We start from the raw sequence: 22,910 nt of genomic DNA on the forward strand, positions 1-22,910 counted from the left end.
AGCTTAACTTAGTTGAGCACTGTGGTCTCTTATTCTAATACGTACAGCATCTAAATTACTTGTTAACACATTTTGAGAGTAGTCACCAGCTGATCGACGTTGTAACCATGTGCTACATTGCTATTACTCAAATGACTTCTTAGATGGCACTTGATATGGTCTACTGTTACAAGACATTTTCTATGATGATGTAGGTATTGAACGATAACAGTGTTTTAACGAGGCATGTTTTTATAGTAAGATCCATGTGAACATAAATACAGAACAAAAGGTTATTTCAAAACAGTAAATTTATTTTCAGAAAGTACATATACTTCACCACTCTATCTTTTGACATAGTTACCAAGTTTGTTCAAACACTTATCATATCTCTCAACCAATTTTAAAATACCCAGGGTCTGTTTGGCCATCAACTTTACAGGCGAGTGTGTGTATTTATTTCATGTTCTGTTGCTTAAATTCGAAACCCTATGTTTCGACTCCAGTTACGATCTGACTGCCATCACATTCTTTGTGATAATGAGTCAAGAACTTCATCACACACTCAAATCTTTGCTTTGTGGTCCTCTCGTTAGGGGTTTCGGAACCCAACTGGAACATTAGGTGTTCAGAAACAACTTGTAAAGTACTGAACCCTACACATCAGGAAATTCGTTTGCGTGACTTGTTACTGTGAATCGCCTGTTCTCACAAATCCTCGCTTTAACTGAAGCCACCAAATCGTCTAATCAAAGAGAGACGACCAGAGCGGTACTCATCATGGACGTTATCACGGCCATATTTGAATTGTTGTACCCACTTACGCACTTTGCTTTCACTAATAACAGTTTCACAGACACTTTGAAAATCAGTCAATAATTTTTGCAGCAGGCAGGTTCCTTGCTGACAAAAACTGAATCACTGAGCGAACCTCACATGCGGCGGGTGAGTTGATAGTCTTAATGAACATTTTGAAAGCACAGAACAAAACTGTACAGGTTAGCTACAGAGCTGAAACTGAGCACAGTTGTTCCCGAGGCATGCCAGTACACAACGCATGTGCTCATTGTGGTATGCACGCGAACTACTAGTGTCTACAATAAAACGGACCTTACTTAAAAAACACGCCTCGTATTTAATCCATATGGATTCATATCTACTTAAATACTTACAGTGTTGGCCTGAGGGTGTCCAATTTATTGGTTTTATTATTTTTCTTTTTTTGTGCAACTGTAAGAAGACAGTTACAAGTAACTAAGTATATTTTTAAGTAAGAATGTGTAATGTTGTGGATAGCAAACATTTATCAAAAAACAATAGAGCCAACATTTTATACATTATTACATTTATATGTTTCAATATAACAAACAATATTTGTTATTTTTTATTCAATAAAATTAAAGACACACTAATTATTAATTAAATATGAAATCTATAAAGTATATGTTGAAGTTACCATACTCTATGATATAAGTTATATGTGTTAATTGTGTGTTGAATATAACAACTAGATTGTCCTGAACATTTGTTCTTATTCAACTTAGTCTCTCTTCACTCGCCATTGTGTCTGAACTGTGGTTGTATTAGCAATCTTTAAATCCTTTACAATTATCCATAGTCAATGGTTAATAATGAACAAATAATTAAGTTACTATAAGTTACCTAAAATAATTTGACAAGTATCTCTCACATAACATGTCAATTTTATGTTTTCTGCAGAGTGCTGCAAAATAACCTCCATATTTTCATTGCTTTATAGTGAATAGAGGGAGGCACTCAGAACGATGGGGATAGCCACAATTGATGCAGGAGAGGGGGAAGTTTACGTGACGCTTGGCCCGTAGGTACAGTCGACAGTCGTCAACATGGTGTGGACAAGTGCACAGAGAGCTTATGCGAAATAAGCATTCATTCAAAGCAATGAATCTGTCATCATAGCTCAACGTGAATTCCGAACGTGGTTTTAAATTCCTCCTCGTGATTCAGTACCAGACCGCAAGTCTATTATGCTGTGGGAGAAAAACTTCAGAGAAATTGGTTCTATTATGGAAAATCTCGTAGTGCCCGTACACCTGAAAACATTAATGCGGTTGGGCAATCAGTTTTGCAGTCTCCTCAACGATCAGCTCGCAAACATGCAGCTGCCCTTCGAATGTCCGACCATAGGTTTCGTTGAATCCTACACATCTTCATTTCCATCCTTACAAGATGGTTATTGTCCAAGAGCTGTCACAACGTGATTGGCAGAGTTGTACGGAAGCATGTCAAATAATCTTGGAATTTGGTGGAATAATCCCACCAGACGCTGTTTTTTTTTTTTTTTTTTTTTCAGTGACAAAGCGCATTTCCATCTGTTTGGAAGTGTGAATAAACAGAATTTTCGCTATTGGAGTGAAAACAACTTGCAGGAAATCCATGAGAGGCCTCTTCATAGTGAACATGTGACTGTTTGGTGCGCATTATCACTATGTGGAATCATTAGCCCTCATTTTTTTTAAGAGGATGGCAATGTTGTTACTGTGAACTCAAACAGGTATGCCAACATGATAGCAGAATATTTTGAATCTGCTCTACAACATAGGGCTTTTGGGAATGTGTGGTTCCAGCAGGACGGTGCCACAACCCATACTGCCCAAATAGCAAAGAACATTTTGAGGCAAATGTTTACTGGCCGATTGATTTCTCGGGGAGGGGAGATTGTGTGGCCAGCATGATCATTCGATTTAACCCCATGTGACTTTTTCTGTGGGATTACTTAAAGGTCGAGGTGTTCAAACATCACCCCAGGAACCTGCAAGATCTGAAGCAAGCAACACCTGAGGAAGTTCAGTGCATACCTCAAGCCATGCTCGAGAGTCCATGACAGTGTCAGAATCGCTTGCAATAGTGTATTGATAACTAAGGCCACCACTTATCTGATATCCTTTTTAAAACAAAGTAGAGACAACTTTCTATGTTATAGAATAAGTTAAAATGAATAAATTTGTTTTTTGGATACAACTGAGTTTTTTTAATTAGCATTTAAAAATAGGGAGGTTATTTTGCCGCACCCTGTATATATTGACACACAACATGTTTTATCTGTTCCTTTTGTTATAAAATAATTTTTACAAATCATCAAATTATAAATTATTTCCTCTGATGACTAAAAATATTACGTGTTAAAAGGAAAAAAACGTATTAAATCTATTCATGTACCTTCTCAGATTACAAAAGAAATTTCACATGGCTACAGATTGTGTTTAATAAAGAAACTAGAAATGAATGTAAGAAAAGAGGTTATTGCTAAGCAATTCCTCTGTTGTGGTATTCTACCTATGCAAACGATCTGCTTCATATTTTGTGCAACTATACTTTCTTCATTCAACACACAACCTGTGTTCATCTGCCACTTTTATTTTGTGTAGTAGTTTTGTAGCCATCCCTACCCTTCTTAAAAGTTCCACATACCTCTGACATTAATTAGCCCCAGTATCTTCTAAATTCAGTGAAACCTAACACTAAACATTACACCTGTACATGACTATGAATGACTTGTGATGAGTGTTACCTCGGAAAACACTTCTCCTTGAGTGAAGCAGAGCGGGTGGGGGTGCGAGGGGTGTGAAGGGTGGGACAGGAGGTGCCAGCGTTGATCTTGGCCCTCAGCTCCAGGTATCGTCGGTAGAACCTGACGTGCAGCACAACACATGCTCATGCCAAAGCCACAACACACACACACACACACGCACTCGGGCCGTCATTATATCCTGACCTTACTGATGGGAAGCTTTTGGAGCAAAATTAAACAGATCACCAGAGGATTTACTCAAGTCAAATAAATGTTCCAACAGAGGGAGTTTATACCAAACTAAGCAACAACACTAATATATGCTAACACTACCCAAACATCTATTTTAGAATATCTAAAAGGAAAACCAATTTTAAGATGCTGTTCACTGCTATATGATACATTATTTAAATAGTGAGAACTACTCAGTTTTTCAATACCTCAATTTCCAACATAAAAGATGTTTTAACCCTTTTAGTGCCAACGTCCGTATATACGGACGTTTAAAAAACTACCGAGAAATGCCAACGTCCGTATATACGGATGTTTGAATAACTACCAACTTGTTCTAAATTTGTTGGTATACAAACAATCAGAATGAACCAATCTACATAAAATAATAATAATAGTAATATCGTAAGGTTAGTCAGATGTTTAGCCATGATAGAAATGGCCGTAATTGTTGCATCAGACAAAGTTGTGTCAGCTGATAGTTCACGTCTAACCTCTAGTTTGGTTGTTTTTGTTGCTGCTTCCACAGTGTTTGTTTGTTGATAAATAGTTTACTAACAATGTTTTACTAACATAAAAAGTAAACTTCAATAAAATGAAAACCACATTTGTATGCAAACGCTGTAAAAAAGGATTGCATCCCTTATGTTTGCCTCACCATATTTGTGTTCCCGCCTAACTATAATATCTATGTACAAAAAAGTGTGTAAATTTTGTTGTTGATATTTTACAAAGTGTACATTAATTTTGTAAGTAGAAAGTAGTTTCAGTTTTTAATGGTTTCATAGTGGAAAATAGGTACTTTGGGATTATACCGACCACACCCAGATATGAATCGTTATTTGACATTTTGCGTCTACTGATTACTAGATTAGCGTAAAACAATATTTCGTCAATATAAAACAGGAATTGTCTTATCGCAAACCCCTGCCTATCCTCAGACAGAGGTCAAAGTCGAGCGGTTTAGTAGATAACGTGATTGCAGAGTCGCGTCGCTTTGTTGTACTTCCGTGTTTTACCTCTACATTTCTCCAAATACAAAAATTCAACAAAAACAATCATTACCAAACTAAAACTAAACTCTTTATTGAAAAAACACTTAAAACTTGTTTTTATTCTTGATCACATTCCGCCACCCAAAATGCGAGTGCCTCCGGCCATCAGCGCGGGCTTCAGCGGCTGCCCCGCGCTGATGTCAAAGAAAGAAAAACATCCCTCGAGATAGTACCTATCAGTAAAATATCAAATTCTAGAGGGGCTGATCAGAAATATAAATTGAATTGTAATGGAAAGGCAATTAATTATGTACCGTGCAAATCATGTGATGCCGCGTGGCCTGCCGTAATCGGGATTCTCGAGAAAGATAAGATAACAGCGACAACAATACCGATCACAATACCTGGAAATGCTTGTAAGTTTGTAATTTTGTAATTACAGAGTTGTTTTTTCATTCTATCATGTTTGTTTCTATAAATTTACATTTTTGTGTTCTTCATACTGGTGAGGTTGGTATAATCCCAAAGTACCGGAAAATATTATAAGCTTTATAAAGAAGCTAAATAGTGTAAATAACACAAAAAAGTGAAAATGTAGCTTTCTAAAAAAATTTACATGATTTTTTTGGTTTTTGAAATATTAATCAAAACTTTTTATGTGTGTATTCAGTTTTAATTCCTCTTTCAAGTGATAGTATGTGTTATAGTGAAATAATCTTTTTAAAGTACTATTTTTTATGTGAAACTGGAAAAATATAAAAACTGTAAGTAAAATGTCTATTTTATTAAATTTTGTTAAGTTAATTACATTTAGAAATATAATTTGCTTTATAGTTTTTATAAGGAAATTTATTTTACTGAAAAACAATGAAAAAATTAGGAAAATATCTCAATATTTGTAATTCTTAAAATTTTTTTAGTAAAACACTGCAAAACGGCTGAAATAGGCCTGGCATCCTTCAGTAGTATTATGTGAAAAATCACTGGCATTTCTCAGACCAACTTTTGATTTTTTGTCTGGCACTAAAAGGGTTAAGTGTCAAATAGAGTATTTAATGTCACTTTAAATATTAGCTGATATATGACTGATTGTATAGTAAATAGTACAAGAGGTATTTTAAAATAAAGTCCATTTGTAGAAGAAATAAAAATATTCATTTTTCTTACCATTCTATAAAATTTATAAAAGTGACTTATCACTCAGTGTTTGAATACCAGTAGAAAAGCAGGAAGAAATCTGCTTCCTCTGAGAAACCCCAATCCATTGAACCTTTACCATCAAGGGGATCCTCGATAAGTGTATTAATGCTAGTAAAAATGGCTGGATGAAAGGTCTGGACTAAGGATAATAATAATCTCTTGTTCCCATTCTAAAGACATGAGTTTACTTTTGTACGTGGCCTGACATGGAGCAACCCCTCATCAATGTAGGCCATATTGCTGTGATAACACTGGAGTTTTTATCTAAACCACACAACATCTCATAGAATTGATTTTTTCCCCTCCTGGTATAAAATTTAGTAACAAAATCCCTTTCATGTCCAAAAATTAGTTATATTGATCTTTCGTGGTCAAAATTGTCTCTTTGATATTCACACTAATTGATGAGGATCATTCTATTGACTTTTACCTTATCTCAAGCTTTGATTATGTATCAATCTGTGGGAAAATATTGCATCAATTGCTAAAATCTGTGCTAATTGAAACATTGTGGTTGTGTGCTATTTAGTGGCAAATTAAAGAAAAATGTAATATGTGAGGCGTGTTCAGAAAGTAAGTACCGTTTCTTTCTACTGCCGTCGTAGCGCTACAATCGGTGTTGCACGCATGCGCATTAGTCATTCTTGTTCACTGGCTATCGACTAACACCTTTTTAGTTGTTCTACATTGTGTTTTCAGTTTTCTCTGAATGTTTAAAATTTTTAAGACAGTTAATGATCCTGCCGATTGTGAGATTTTGTTCTGTAATAAGATTTTTGAACATAAGAAATGTGAAACTGGTTGAAATTTATCGTCAACTTTGAGATGTTTACAGTGAAGACGTGATGAGTGAAGGAATGGTGAGAAAGTGTGTTAGAATGTTCAGTGGCAGTCGAACAAATGTGCATGATGAAAATCGGAGCGGTCGGCCTTCTCTCATCACCGATGATATGGTAAGGGTAGTTGACGAAAAAAACCAAGAAAACAGACGTTTCACTATGGCAACGCTACCTGATCATTTCCAACAAATTTCACACACTATTTTGTACGAAATTGTTACAGACCGCTTAGGTTATCGCAAGCTGTGTTCCCGATGGGTTCCAAAAATGCTCACTGGCGTGCATAAAACCAAGAAACTCGGAAGTGCTTTGACTTTTCTCACACGGTACAGTGATGATGGTGAGGATTTTTTAAACAAAATTGTGTCAGGAGATGAAACTTGGGTCCGACACGTCACACCAGAATCCAAAGAGCAGTAAATGGAGTGGTGAAACAAGAAATCCCGGAAGAAAAAAAATTCAATACGACAATGTCTGCACAAAAATTCATGTGCACTGTCTTTTGGGATTGGATAGGTGTTTTGCTGATTGATTTTTTCCCAAGAGGTGAAACCCTTAGTGCGGCAAAAAACTAAGGCGGGCATCCCAAAACTAATGAAGAGGAATGCTCAGTAACAGAATTGTGTTGCTCCATGACAATGTTAAGCCCCATACCGCTGGTGACACTCAAACATTGGTTAGACAATTTCGTTGGGAGCAGTTCGATCACCTGCCCTACAGCCCGGACTTGGCACCATCTGACTACCACTTGTTCCTGCACATGAAGTGTGAGCTAGGTGGCAACGCTCTTTGAAACCGACAATGAAGTGAAAACTGCTTTGGATTTGTGACTACATTCGTTGGCGGGAACCTTCTATGAAGAAGGTATAGACAAATTGATCACCCGCTACGACAAGTGTTTGAACATTGGTGGAAACTACGTTGAAAAATAGTTTAAAGTTTGGGCTTACGTTTAGGAATAAAATTGTGTTGAAAAAAAATTGTGTTACTTGTTTTTTTTAAACAGTACTTTCTGAACACACCACATAATTATATTAAAGTAACTATTAAATAAATGTTATAATTTATCGAGTTATATTTATAGAGTAACTGAGTAAACTCAGTAATAAAAATTACTCAATTTTTGAAATTTAGTTTACAAAAATGAGGTAACTAAAGATTCAAATGGTCCCATTACAGAAGACATGCACATTGGTTATGTGATCTGAAATATCCAACAGATTGTGTTTACATGGTCTTTACTGGTTCCTTTACTTACAAAATAATACATTTAATTTTATTTTGTTACTGGCAGCACTGAATTGACCATTATTTTGTTGGAACGTTACATCATTGTTTTCGTTTGTTGGTTGCTACATACAATGTGTTTGTTTAGTTGTGAGACTAATTGTAATGGAGTGTAAAAACCTGTGGGTTTCTGTTGCTGCTTTTTTTATTAGACAATGATTATGAGCGCAATTCTGTTATTAGTCATATTGATGGAAGTGAGGAAAAGGTAGTTATTTCTTGTGCTCAAAAGCACAAGAAAGATAAAGATAAAGGTTATTTGAACTATTTTCCAATTACACAGTATTTTTAATTAATTACAAAGTAATCTTGTAATTTTCAAATGTATAAATGAATATTTTTGTTTTTTTACTCTCCACAAATATTATTGAGTTTAAATGTTTTGGTTTTGAACATATTGTAAAATGCCATTCTTCTTTATGTTCAAAAGACTCTATGACTGACTAACGCTGTATATAAATAGTTAATCAATTTATATGGGATATTTTACGGCAAGTGTTTACAAAAGAAAATAGTCTTCATATGACTCCTGAAATACGTTCCAAAAACTATTTAATTGGGTTCAGAAAACCTCTGTAAAATTCCTATAAAATAAACAACAATATCCTAATACCTATCTGAGTAACCTGACAAAGGAAAGTACAATAAATCCTGTAAGAACAGACTCTTTTGATACATATTTGAAAATATTTTTGACTTGAACAATACCTCTGGTGAACTTTCCTCTTATACATCTTCCAATATTTTTCTATTTTCATTTTTCATTTTTCTTACCTACTACTTATAAAATTGAATCATTTTGTAATTATTTCTGGATTGAAAAGTTTTAATTTATGATTTTGTTTAGAGAATTATTATAGAAGTGTACAATATTTATTCTAAATAGATTTTGTAAAATCATTATAGTCTTTAAAATATTTAAAAAAAGGTTCAGATTCGAAATACGTCACATTTTATAATGATGCCCCAAGTTTACTAAAATGAAAAGATTATAAACAAGAGTTATGACATATGAATTAATTAATAACAAAATGAACACAAACATGCTAATATTGATGTGAATAATGGACAAGATGCCTTGCAAGGGTTGCTAATCTCCAACAAACATGTAAACAGCTAGCTGCCCTCCACTTGAATAATGTATGTTTTAAATTTCAAAATTATTCCTTTTTATCTAGGTTTTCTTTAAAATTATTATTATTTTCTAATAAAATATTTTTTTTATAAATTTTCAATATTATATTTTGCCCTTCAAAATTATTTATAATCTGTCTTAACCCTTAACGCGCAAGCATACTGTGTGTGTCACATGAAAAATCAATAAAAAACTAGTGCTATTCTTTTATCAATGTTTCATCCTATGACGCAAGGCGCAGGCGCAGGATGTGGATCTAACCAAATGGTGCACCCGCATATAAAGTGTAAAACTGGTACTTAAAATTTGTTTCTTTTTCTTCTTTGAAGAAATAGAAAATAATTTTAGCTTTGGCAAAAACAGAATTAAAAAAAAATGTCTAAACACATGGAAACTGAACACAGGTGAAAGTTTCTTCAGTGCTTTAAAGGTTAAACAATTATAAATGTTTTCAAAACAGTTAATATTGAATATATGAATTTACATTACAATCATCAGTTTTTACAATACAAAATTGTATTTACCATTAACGAATTTAAAAGTTACTTACAGATATAAAAAGAATTTACTGTAAAGACAGCAATTTATTAAAAAAAAACATATTCTGCATGGGCAAAACATTCTTTGAACAGCAAAACAAACTCAAAATGTATGATTCCCAAAAAAACAGAATTAAGTTCATATCACTACTTTACAAAAGAAATCCAGTAAAACTTTAAACTATTTATGCGTGTAACAAATAATAATGCAACCTATTACTTAAATTTGATGCTTAACTTAAACTTTCAATGGACTATGCACAACATGGTGAAGGTAAAGTTAAAAAGGGTAAAATAGCTTTGTATTAAATCAACACAAAACATATATGATTTAGGAGCTTGAAATATGTTAAAAATGACTTGCTTTTCATCTGCCTCGAAGCTCTGCGTCCTGCGAAGCCCAATCTCCTTGTCTTTCTCTGACTCAGACAGATTCCGGCTGGGAGTACCTGTAGGTGATGTTATCTTCTCTGGTGGTTCATTCTCTCCTATCCCTAGACAAGTTAAGAGCTGATGACAGAAACTGTGAAGTAAGCTATGAAGAAAATGTGCAGTGTTGTCAGGATTTACAACTCCTGTGGAATGTTGACATTACCTTTTTTAGTCAAAACCTCCAAGGTCGATCACCGTCTCTCCTTCACTTTTTGTTTGCTAACCACTTCTCTAATTGTTACATAATTAAATGAACTTTTGTTAAGTTTATTTAAAAGTCAAGTTTTATATTTATACAATAATGTAAAATAAAATTATTATAATACCTTTTTAAATCAGATAACTACTTGACTGTAAGTAAATGACAATACAATTTTGTTTTCTACACTCATGATATTATTTCTGGTTTAAGATAAAAATATGTATCTAGTAAATATAAGAAAATAAAAAAATAGGTCATAAAATAAATAAATAAAAATAAATTCATATGTAAAGATACGTAGTCCTTACAATAAATTTTAGTTAAAATTTAGATATACACATAAACTGTATATGAAACAAAATATAAGTAAATAGACTTGTTTGTAATAACAGATTTTTATATCAATACAATAATTTTTCCAGACCTGCAAATGAAAGGTTCAAGCCAATGACAATTTAGAGGGTTCTGACCATGAATTTAGACTTGCAAAAGAAGAGTTCCAAAATCTAGGCCTAGGTTTAGATGAAAATGTTGATGGAATTAAATAAGGAGGGGGATGAAACGATTATAGGCCTAAATGATAATCCTATTCCTAGGAATGAAAACACACCTATGCTTATAGCTACAATAAGGTACCTTTTTTATTGAATGTATGTTTGGTTATACAACTGACATAAAAGTATTCTGTGAGTGTTTTTAAAAGAGACCTGTGAAAATAGTAAACAAATATCAAAAGTAATACACACAATACTTTTTATAGTCAAATTTATTATATCAAATCATGCTGGAGGGGCTAATTGAGGTAAAATAAGTAACAATAGCACCTACAAAAGTTAAGTGATTGAATTACTGCTTTGTGATTAAATTCCTGGAACTTTCAATGTATTTATTTAATTCATTATTGGTATTATTAATACACTTAACTTAGAGATACTTAAATTTTTTTGTATTATTTTTAATATGTTTAGTTACATTGGTCTAAGGTCTGTTTTTTTATATAATATAGTTAATGAAATAAGTTGTAGATTAACAGAGATTTTTACATAAAATATTATTTGGACTTTAACAATTATTCTTTTATTGTAGTAATAATACAAATAAACCACTTTTTATATTTGGTGACAATCTGCAATCTAAGTGTAAACCTTGCAAACCGGTGAAGGTAAATTTGAATATTAATTAGTTACAACTGTCTTATTTTCATTATGTAGTTACAAAAAGAGTTTGTCCTTAAATAAGAGACATAGAGGTCTCTGACTCGGCCATACTGAGGTGTCTCCACTCCCTAGATGCTGGCACTTCACATGGTAAACATGGGAGCTGTAACATCCTCAGTCTTTTAGACTACTAGCTAAGACAACAAACTAAATACCGTTGACATTTAGCCAGACAGAAGGCAAGCCTAATGTCAATTGTCTCTGCATTCCAGATTTTTTTTAAGACCTCACTTCGACTCATAAACAAAACAAGATTATCAGCTAAAGCTGTAAAATAATTTATCTGTTAGCTTGTAACCTCAAAACCTACAAATTGAAGTATGGTCCTGAGAAGATTCAATTTTGCCTAAATTTGAGCAATGGAAAAGAGACAATAACGTCAAACACCTTTGCGATATCTAAGAAAGCTTTGTTGGTGCCAAGAGGAGAGCTTGGGAGATAACCTGGCATGCTATTTCCCAGGCTTAAACTTCTGCAAAGACTGATTTAGTGTCATCACAACTCTGTTAACAAACTAGTCCGACGTCAGTTTGGGTCATGCTTTCAGTCTGCCCAAACAGACTCATAGTAATTACCAGTTTCCACTACCTATAGGTAGATGAGGCAAGACTGATTCTGATCTATTGGGTTGAAGACAGTCTGAACAGTATTCTAGGGCATAATCAGTTTTGTGCTAAAAACTATTTTGTCCACATGTCGAACTGAAGAGCCCCGAGTCGTTGCTATAGACACAGTAAACGTTTATGATAATCAAAAAACATGGTCCAGCTTAATTGAGAATTCAAGACTAAAGCTTGATATTATATGAATTAAAGCATGTGATACAGTAAGATGTAATCTTTATATTCCATGATGTTTTGGTGGTCAAGGATAGACATGAACAAAAGATGTTCCACAGTCTTTTTTCCAACTACAATCTAACTTTTTTCAAACACATTTTTAAATGTTTGAAACTTATCTAGAATCTAAAAAGAATCTATGTATACAAGAATCTGCACTACATTACCTATGAAATATAATCTAATCTTGGCCTTTATTTTTGTTGGTATTAACAGTCACTATGGATCTAAATTCATAAATTGAACTGCAATGTTTGTATTAATTAAGTATAAATATCAAAATGAAATATTGCACAGAGCAGTTTCTACAATGCAGAGCTCTATAAGTTTCAAGTTCATGCTGGAACCTACATCAAACAAAATCTATCGCATGATTAGGTAGATTCAATTGTTTGAATATCTAATCTGATAACTGCTATTACAACATATAATACAACATATAAAAACTCACTGAGTGTAAGATTCTTGTCCTTAGAGTTGCGGAAGGAGCCAGGGCGCCGCCAGGAAGGTGTGACTGAGTCCTCGTTTTCGGCAGGAAGTGAGCTAGGGGCCTGTACAGAAAGTCTATGTGTTAAGTTATTCACTTTAGATTTAACCCTTTTTGTGGCAATAATTTCATTTTCTATTTTCAAGCTATATAAAGTAATTTTATTTTATATTCCTAAAATAAAAAGAAATTCATATTGGAATGGAGATTTTTTTATAAAGAAACTGTTCATTAAAAAAATATATATACACGGTATATATATATATATATATATATATATATATATATATATATATATATATATATATGTATGTATGTACAATGTGGAACACTAAAAGTCTAATAATTTTGAGAAAATAAAAAATCTAGGACTGCAACTATATAGTGAATGTTAAGTAGTTTCTAAAGAACATAACATTAATGTATTACATAAAAACATAATCAATTTACAAATAAAATTGTAACAAAGCTCGTGTAAAAGTAAAAAATTTGTTTTCAGTATAAGCCTGTTATCAAAAATATAAATATATAATAAAACATATTATTTTATATGCACAGATATTTTTTTTATTATTTAAAATGAAATTACAAATGTTAATAATGATAATACAATGTAATACCAAATAAAACAAGAATGAACTACAATGGAGTTTTGACATAACGAACTCCCATTTAACAAATTCTCTAATATAACGAATTATTTGAATCCCCTTCAAACGTCCATAACACTCAACATAAAAAATACCCCCCCTAAATAACAAAATATTTTAGTTTAACCCTCGATATAACGAATTTTACGATTTTACGAGAGCAACAACATCCAATATACTGCTCTTCTAATACATTTTGATTTATCACTAAATTGTCACCTACTTCATTAAGTACTTCAAGATCAAACAGTTCACCTACGTCGGAAACAATATCACTTTGATGTGCAGAACTACAACTATCTGCTAATTCATTGTCTAAAATGTCCCGTATGTCATCAGATTTGTCAGCAAAATTATGCAAATCACTCATTCTACAGGTAATCAAAACTTACTTGTTCCAATAAACAGCAAAAATAACAAAAACAATAACATCGCTAAAACCAAATAATAACACTGCAAATGATATAATAACTAAGAAACAAATATTTAATAACAATTTGAATAACAAATAACTCCACAAAGCAAATAGCAAACAGAAAGGTGCACTTCGTAGGTTATAGCAAATACTTAGTGATTGTTTTCATTATTTTAGCACGCAATGGAAGTTGAGGTGCTGCCAACCCACAAAAAAATAGCGATTAAGTCCAGCACCTGTTTGCTTTTTCACTGACAACTAGTTATTTTACAATAAAAAATATAAAAATATTTGTAAATTGGCCCACAGTGCTGGCCATTCAAGTGGGTCGTGTAATCATTATAATTAGCCAGCACAGTTGGCCATTCGACTTGAGAGCACAAATCATTAAAAGCTTTTCCGAGGTGAACTACAAATGGCGGTGGCCACCAGTGCTGGCCATTCAAGAGCAAAGGGTTAAGAAAAATAGATATTAACACTCAAAAAACATCAAATACATATTCAGTACTAACCCACGTGACATTAATATTGTTATATAATATATTAAAAAGTGATTTGTGATACAATACTTGTCCAGCTAAAGGAAACGTTCAATTACATTACAAAGTTATAGTCTAAAGTTTAAAGTCATAGTCCATTTCACATCTCCAAAAATTCAACTAGAATAGATTGGATTAATATTGAAAAATAGCTTTGTGGAAGTTTACCAATTCACAAATTTATATTATATACATATAATATTATTATATAATTATTATATATACGTGTATACATGCAATGTTTTTGGATAATGAACAAAGTGTGTGTTTTTATTACAATTTGTTCCATTTACTGTATGTAATCCATAAAAATATTTATTTAATCTTTTAGACTCACAGGGCCAATAGGAACTTGTTTGTTGGCTTCTGGTAGCCTTATTTGTTCGTCTCTGTTCACACGGTTGTTCTTCTCTGAAACAATCAAAGACACCTTTTATAACTTTTAAAAGATCATTTAATCTAAATTAAAAATGTTATTTTTAATTTAATTGGATAGTTTGGACAACTATGTATTGCTTACATATACTATAACTTAAAGACTTATAAGATCAATCAACTAACTTACACACTACTGATATTTTAACATTATTTTTAAATGATTCCTTCTACTTTGTAATTAAATGTTTTGTGTATACAACGCTGTGAGAACTTTTTTCTGCATTGCTTACAAAACACATAATAGATTCAGCCAAAGAAGTATTTTCACTAATTATTAAATATTTATTTTCAAAATATTGTGTATTAAGTCATACCTAACTGAAAATCAGAATTGAAAATGTTTATAAAACAACAATTTTTATTCGTCCATATAAACATGAAGTACAGAACTCAATATTTTTCAATTGCTAGTCCATTTATTTCTTAGTTTATTTATTTCAAGAGGTTATATATCGTTATGTTATTGTTTATTAACATGTTAACAACAATGTTTTGCACACAAGAACTTTCGAATATGACAAGAGCACATACAGAAATGGGTACACGCTGGAAGCACTCTGCACCCAATAAGACACTTTCTTATGACTGTTTTAAAGAAAACGTCATGTTGATGGTAAAAAAGAGCCTACATTTATAGGAATGATTTGGAATCTCATGTATTCCTTTAGATTCATTGTCATTAAACTGTAGATTTATGAAAATTAATCAAAACATTGTACAAGTTCGTAATAAATTGTTCAGTGCAATTTCACTAGTTAAAAAACATTATTTATATATGGTTTAATTTTAAGTAGTGCTTTTGTCCCTATAGCTAAATAAAGTTTGTTAAAATGAGTTATATCTCATAAATCCATGACCACGCTGTCAGGAACACAATCTCCAGGCTGAAAAGTCGTGATAGACGTATCAATTGAGATAAACTAACAAATTTTAAACACAAAAGGATAATGATTTTATTGAAAACATTCTACACTAACATACTTTTTTCATCATATTTACCAATTCATTATTTAGAAAATTCATATTTAAATAAAAAAAATAATAATATGTATTAGGAAAATATGGTTTTCATGTGTTTCTATGAAGTTGTACCAAATATAATAATTATTTCATACTATTCTCCTTTGGTTACATAACAGACATGAATGACTTATATTGAACACTCATATTAGTTGCAACCACCAAATAGCTGACTTGTCACGATGTTACTTGTTTCAGTTGACACTTGTTACATCGAGCTGCTTCATACTGACTTAAGGATAAGTGAATTATTGGTAATATTTTCCATGGCATTTACACATTACATATATTATTCTACTGTACAAGTTAATCTTTACCATAACGTTACAGATGCTGTATATAAATCATAGGCACAAAAACATTGGATTGACATTTTGAACTAAATAGCTATATAGCAGTCTTAAAGTTAAAATATAACTATATTTAAATTTCATTGTTAACTTCAAATTTTGTTATTCATTCTAAACTTATAAGTATTGGTGCCATCATACATACACATCATTTATATACGAGGGCCATCCGGAAAGTAGTACCCGTTTGTGAAATAAAGACACAGAAGTAAATATTAACAAATATAAACATTTTTATTGAAAAGAGCATACCTTAAACTACTTCTCCACATAATCTCCAAGCAAATTTAAGCATTTGTCATAACGTGTGACGAGTTTTTGTATTCCAGCGTCATATTCCTCCGCCGCCAGCCGATTGAAATACGTAGTCACGCCTTCTTTAAGTTCTTCATCGCTGTCAAATCTTTTTCCTGCCAAAAACTCTTTAAGTTTTGTAAAGAGATGAAAATCTGAAGGGGCCAAGTCCGGGCTATATGGTGGATGGTCGAAAATTTCCCAATTGAATTGTTGCAGAAGTTGTTGTGTTATCCCCGCTGCATGAGGCCTGGCATTGTCATGGAGGAGAATGACGCCATCAGACAATAGACCTCTCCGTCGATTTTGTATTGCCCGTCGTAATTTCTTTAATGTTTCACAATACGCATTAGCGTTAATAGTGTCTCCATGAGCCATAAAATCAATAAGCAGTGCATCACGTCGATCCCAGAAAATGGTTGCCATAAGTTTCCTGGTGGACAGAACAGTCTTGAATTTTTTTGGTTTCTTTGGTGAATGAGTATGATGCCACTCCATTGACTGTCGTTTACTCTCAGGTGAAGCATAACAAACCCACGTTTCATCACCAATAACTATGCGATTCAAGAACGTGTCTGCTTCATCAGAATAACGTTCCAAAAATGTGAATGCAGCAGCCATACGCTTGGTTTTGTGCTCATCTGTAACCATGCAAGGGACCCACCTTGCACAAATTTTTGAATAATGCAGATAGTCTTTGACAATTTCATGAACAATTGTTCGAGAAACATTAGGGAAATGTTCACAGATGTCATCAATTGTGACGCACCGATCGTTCCTCACGAATTCGTCTACTGACCTCAGCAGTTGATCTGTAATGACAGATGGTCTCCCTGAACGCTCATCGTCGTGTGTGTTCCCCCTCCCCAAGTTGAAATTACGACACCAGCGCCGAACAGATGACTCTTCCATCACATTATAATATATTTGAGATGTACCCTTGAAAAGTCTTTTATATATAATATACCATGATACACCCTTTATCACTTTTTTTAATTGATTTTATTGTGTACAATGTACATTTCATATCTGTTATGTTATTACTCCACATTATAGGGTTACCTTTATGTTAGAATAATTAATGGTAAACTAAAACCCTTTTTGAAAATTAATTTTAGGATTACATTTGGCACTTTTGTAAATTTCAAAATATTCCAAAGTCACCTAGTGTCAATTTTATTATATTAACATAATTTTATATGGAAAAGTAAATAAAAATTACTATCCAAGGAACATTACATATTTATAATCATAATTATTAAAACTATACAAATCTTTGCAAACTTTTATCCAGATTTTTTGGGTGGTGGGGTGAATTTTTTGACCGGTCTTCAAAATAATGTATTTTATTTTATAACTCTTATAATACTTTTATTGAAAAATTCATTCCAGTTTAAAAAAATATTATTGTGTAAAATATGACTGCACATAATAATTTTTTAATTGGACTTTGCGGTTATTGCAATCACATTATTAGAATCTAACTAAAATAGAGACGATATCATTTCAAAATTACAATCTTAATTTTAATACATCTATTGGTTTAATTACTGATTAGGCCGTAATAATACATAAATGTCTTTTTTGATCAATAGAAATATGTGTTCAACACCTCATACAAAAAAGATTGTGTTGCAATGCGACAACCACATTTTGAGATACAACAATTAATCTTGAAAAATCATTAATATTTATTTATTTAAATTACTTTGTAATTACTTAACAGTAAACAAAATGCATTATAATGCATTTCAATAACGGTAAACAAGATAATTTCAAATAAATAGAAATTTATTCATAAACAAGTTAACAAATTTATCAATCAACTTGAAAGCTTGGTCCTTTTACCTCAACTGTTGTGAATCTATTGCATGAAATAAATTGAACAGTGCATAGATTGCATTGTTGATAAACTTATTAATTTTCTACAATACAGTCCTTAATAAATCTGTAAATAAAATATTTATTTGAAATATTTAGTTCAACTGATGTTTTATTTTACTGCTTCTCCTACAAGACTGACAGAAAATCATACAAATCATGTTATAAATTTGTAACAGTTTCAGAAATATATATATAGGGTGATTTGTAATAGCTGCATGATTGATGAGATTTCTGAAACCAAATTGGAATTTACCATTTTAATTTAAACCTACATAAATTAGGGTACCGTAAATGCTTGTAATGTATTTGAACTGTGTAACAAGGTATTAATAAACAAAATTTGAGACAGCATGAATAAAAAAACTGACAAACTCATTGGAGCTCATGCTGCAAGTCATAAAACTGTACTGAGGAGGGCAGGAACATTGACATTTTACTAGGCAGCAAATTAATAAATGTACCAGCAATCCAAAACACACCACTATAGAATAACAAAATCTCACAATTTAAGACAATTTTTATAGAGTCATACTTCTCTAATTATACAACAATTCATATAGGATGAAAATTTAATTCAGTGTTGAAAAAATATTACTTAATTACAGAAAAGAGTTGACTCTTTTAAATTTAAGAGCTGATCTTATTTCAAACTTTACATTAAGGTATACAAGTATCTTTTACTTTAACTTTCATTTCGTTGCTGCCAGAGTGATTTTTAACTTCAATTTTGATTAAACAATAGTGTAGGATTTGTTTATATATATATATATATATATATATATATTTATATTTATATCTAATTTATTTATTTATTTATATTAAATACATTGGACAGAGATAAACTGAGTGATTACTGTTTTGCTCCTAAAAAAGTTAAAGAATAGTTTATAATCTTAATATAATTAGTTAAGTAGATTGTAATGTAAGTGTGATACATAAGTTTTTATTTATGGATAATGAAAGATTAATTTGTAGTAAAATATTTAAAGAAAACACGAATTACGATTTACACTCTTAAAAAGAAAAAGCAATCCAAAGTTATTGTTGATTTTTAGTGTAAATGATTCTTTTGTACATATCAGAAGAGTATTCCATTATAATTACATTTAAATTGATCTAAGAGAAAAAGGTTGATAAAAAATGTTTGGAAATTCTAAGACTACCATTTTGCATTACCCAGTATATTCCACAACAGTTGAACAACATTCTGTGATTTATTTTATTTATTTGCTGGAGGTGGAAAACCAGCAAATATTTACTCTTAAATGAAAAATTTATGTTTTTGAATTGAAGTTGACCGAAAACTGTTCTGGCTAGACACACAGTTTAATCTGATCCAAGATTCAAGAATCTTTCAACTTGGATCCATTTAATGAATTGATAACAATTTTTGTGCTCACAACATACAGCTACAACTCAAATATTCTTATGAACACTTGAATTCACACATGAGAAAAATATCATGAATCTCAGAGTAGAGTTGAGACTCTCCAGCATGACAGTGTGCTGATAGGTCTCAACTACTTGAATAACGCAAGACTTCAAAAAAGGTTCAGAGCTACAGTCCTACAGCCCTGATTTGGCAGCTGAATCCTTTTCCTTATCCTTTTCATGTGTTTGGCTCAATGAAGTACGTGTTTGTGGAAAGCAGTTCAAATACATTGAAGGTGTGGAAAAAATAGGATTATATTAAAAAGTTCTGCTTACTAAAATAAACAATTATTTCTTTAGATCAATTTTCCAAGTTCATATTTTGTCAAATTGTATTACTAAATTTATTGGCATATTAAACAGCAAGATCTTTACTGCATACCAATTTTCATTGTTGCTTGTGTTTATTGCAATCCGTAAAATAATCTAAAGATAGCTTTATGAACTGTGAAGTAGAAAATCAATATAAATACAACTGCACATTATGTTCCTGTAAAGCATAATTAAAGGTACTTTAAATAGTCTAGTAGATGAGAGCGAATTTGCATTGTATAAACACACAACCTGGTTTATCTTGAATGCGATACATAAATTTTCCCTGAAAAGGAGATCAGTGACCATGCTAGTTTTGGTGGAGATCAAAATAGGAAAGTATCTTCAAAAAAGTTAAAAATATGAAATTACAATTTTAACTCAGATCATATTTTTCAGCTTTTATTTTTTAACTTGATACACTGAAAACCAACCATCACACATGTAAATAAACATTAAATCAGCAATAATTAACCATATAGTATATAGGAGGCCCTTAAAAGACAACTTTCAGTCTTCTCTTACTTAGAAAAAATTCGTCTATCGATTTCAAGAAAAACCAGGTAATGTGCTAATACAGTGCAAATTGGCCCTTGGCTCCTAGACTGTTAATTCTACCACATTGACATAACTAAAAACAATCACATTGTAAGTAAAAAAAAAAACTAATTTTTGAAAAGAAATTTTATAGTTTCATAGCACTGATGTGAATATAAGTATCTAACAACATTCCCCACAGCTGTACATCATATTTAAACAACAAGGGTTAGTGATTATTTGTAGTGCTTCGGGAACAATCAGATTACTTCCTTCTACAGATGGCAAACTTATTAATCTACAACCAAAACACAAAATATTTCTCATTACATTAAATTTTTAACAAAATTCCAAAACTTCTTCAAACAGTGAGAAACCATATAAAACTAAAGCTGAAACAATGGTTACTCAATACAAATGACTCAATCAATGATGTGGTATATACAAAATGGGCAACAAAACACAATCACTGAAAGCACTGAATGTACAAAGCATGGGTTGCTACAACCGAAAATGAACTCGAGAAACAAATTTAAGGAACAAAGCATTAAGGAAAACTCTAAAAACTCACCCTCCTCATAGACAATATCATAACTCAACGAATCATCATCATCATCATCATCATCATCGATAGAGCTATCCAGTGAATCAGAGGAATCATCATCACTATCTTCATCTTCTGACGCTGCTTGTAACATTGGAATATACACAGAATTCCTAGTGAGCTAGCGTAATCTAAAACCTCCCTTAAATTATATCCATTCAAATCTGTTGGAGGACTGTTAATAATATTAACATACTTAGTTTTACATTAAATTTAATTATTTCACTAAATACCTAGTTAGATAGTTGTTTATTAGTTCTTTATTTTAAAACACAAAAATTATTATTAAAATACATATAATTCAATTAAGTTGGATTCATATTTTTTCTCTTGTTTTAACTTCTTTAAATATTTATTCTTTTCCTCTTAACCACTACTTCTGGTACTAGGAGGATCTGTCATTAGCAAAGCCCTTGCCCCCATGGCAGGATCAAACTTGTAACCCTCTGGCCACCACAGTCAAATTGTTTACCAGTATAACACATCAACTCTTGTTGCTAGTGTGCATTTTCATTCATAGGATAAATCGCCAGTCACAAGTTATACAGGAAACACAGAGTATAGTGAATTATGAAATCAGAACAAAATTCACCACAAGAGAGAATTTTAGATGTCAGGAAGATTGTATGATCATAATAAAGCAATGTCATTTGCTCTGTTTTGTAGTAAAGATGGATTGAAGTGAACGTAATCGTGAAAATTTGTTTTCTGCTAAGAATAATACTGCTGAAACTTTTGTTAAGCTGATAATAATCAAAAGCACAAGAAATTCATAGATGATACCTGCAAAGCTATGTTCTTTTATCTAAATAAGGCATGGCTCTAGCATGTATATAAGTAGGCAAAGATCATCTTTATATTTGGTTACATTGTTTAAAGTTTGGGAAAGAGAAAAATGTCTGCAGAGAATAGGTCTAGAAAGTAAGGTGAGTGGATGGACACCATGAGTGTAATGTCTTGTTTGATAGCTGAGGCACTAGCAGCATGTGAGTCATGATCTCTACACTGAGTTTGTGATACAATGCATGTCTTTTTCTGCACACAGCATCTCTTCAAAATGCCAAAAGTCTCTGGTAGAATTCCTAGTTTAGGATCTGACCATGTGTCATAAATTCATGGTGGACCTTGACAGACAAACACCACAATCAAATGAGCTGAATTTTTTAGCAACTCAATGAGTGGACAAGGAGGTCTTTTAATCACTTTTATATCCACGCCTCATCACCAACTGTGATGTTCTTAAGAAACGTTTCAATTGACATTTGTCTTAGGCTGCGATAAGTAGTCCTGATGGATTACGTTACAAGTACATTTCTTATGCCTATCATGTGCATGAACTTTGCACTGACATTACACATTTCAATTTCATTAGTTAAGAAATTGGGTGATAATTGTCTCCTGGCCATGCCATACGTTTTTTCTTAGCTATTATTATATAGAAAAATGCAACTACCATTTTGGCAGTAATGTTGTTGGATGTTGCTGTTTCACAAGCCTTTCTGGA

The 22,910-nt window shown here is 32.1% G+C and overlaps 1 protein-coding gene across 8 annotated transcripts in view; it reads right to left on the reverse strand.

The window, feature by feature from the left end:
* Positions 1 to 22,910, reverse strand: part of LOC124362207 (protein phosphatase 1 regulatory subunit 12A-like) — a 176,899-nt gene that overhangs the window by 94,032 nt on the left and 59,957 nt on the right. For 6 of the 8 annotated variants that reach the window (XM_046816555.1, XM_046816581.1, XM_046816545.1 and 3 more), the window contains exons 8-12: positions 21,374 to 21,487; positions 14,874 to 14,947; positions 12,897 to 12,996; positions 10,120 to 10,249; positions 3,530 to 3,649 (exon numbers count right to left, since the gene is read on the reverse strand). In XM_046816555.1, the coding sequence (XP_046672511.1) occupies positions 3,530 to 3,649; positions 10,120 to 10,249; positions 12,897 to 12,996; positions 14,874 to 14,947; positions 21,374 to 21,487 (538 nt within the window). The remainder of the gene's footprint in view (positions 1 to 3,529; positions 3,650 to 10,119; positions 10,250 to 12,896; positions 12,997 to 14,873; positions 14,948 to 21,373; positions 21,488 to 22,910) is intronic. The other 2 variants (XM_046816564.1, XM_046816573.1) reach the window with 2 other exon arrangements.

Source organism: Homalodisca vitripennis, chromosome 1, assembly GCF_021130785.1.
Source record: "Homalodisca vitripennis isolate AUS2020 chromosome 1, UT_GWSS_2.1, whole genome shotgun sequence".
NCBI classification, from domain to species: Eukaryota; Metazoa; Arthropoda; class Insecta; order Hemiptera; family Cicadellidae; genus Homalodisca; species Homalodisca vitripennis.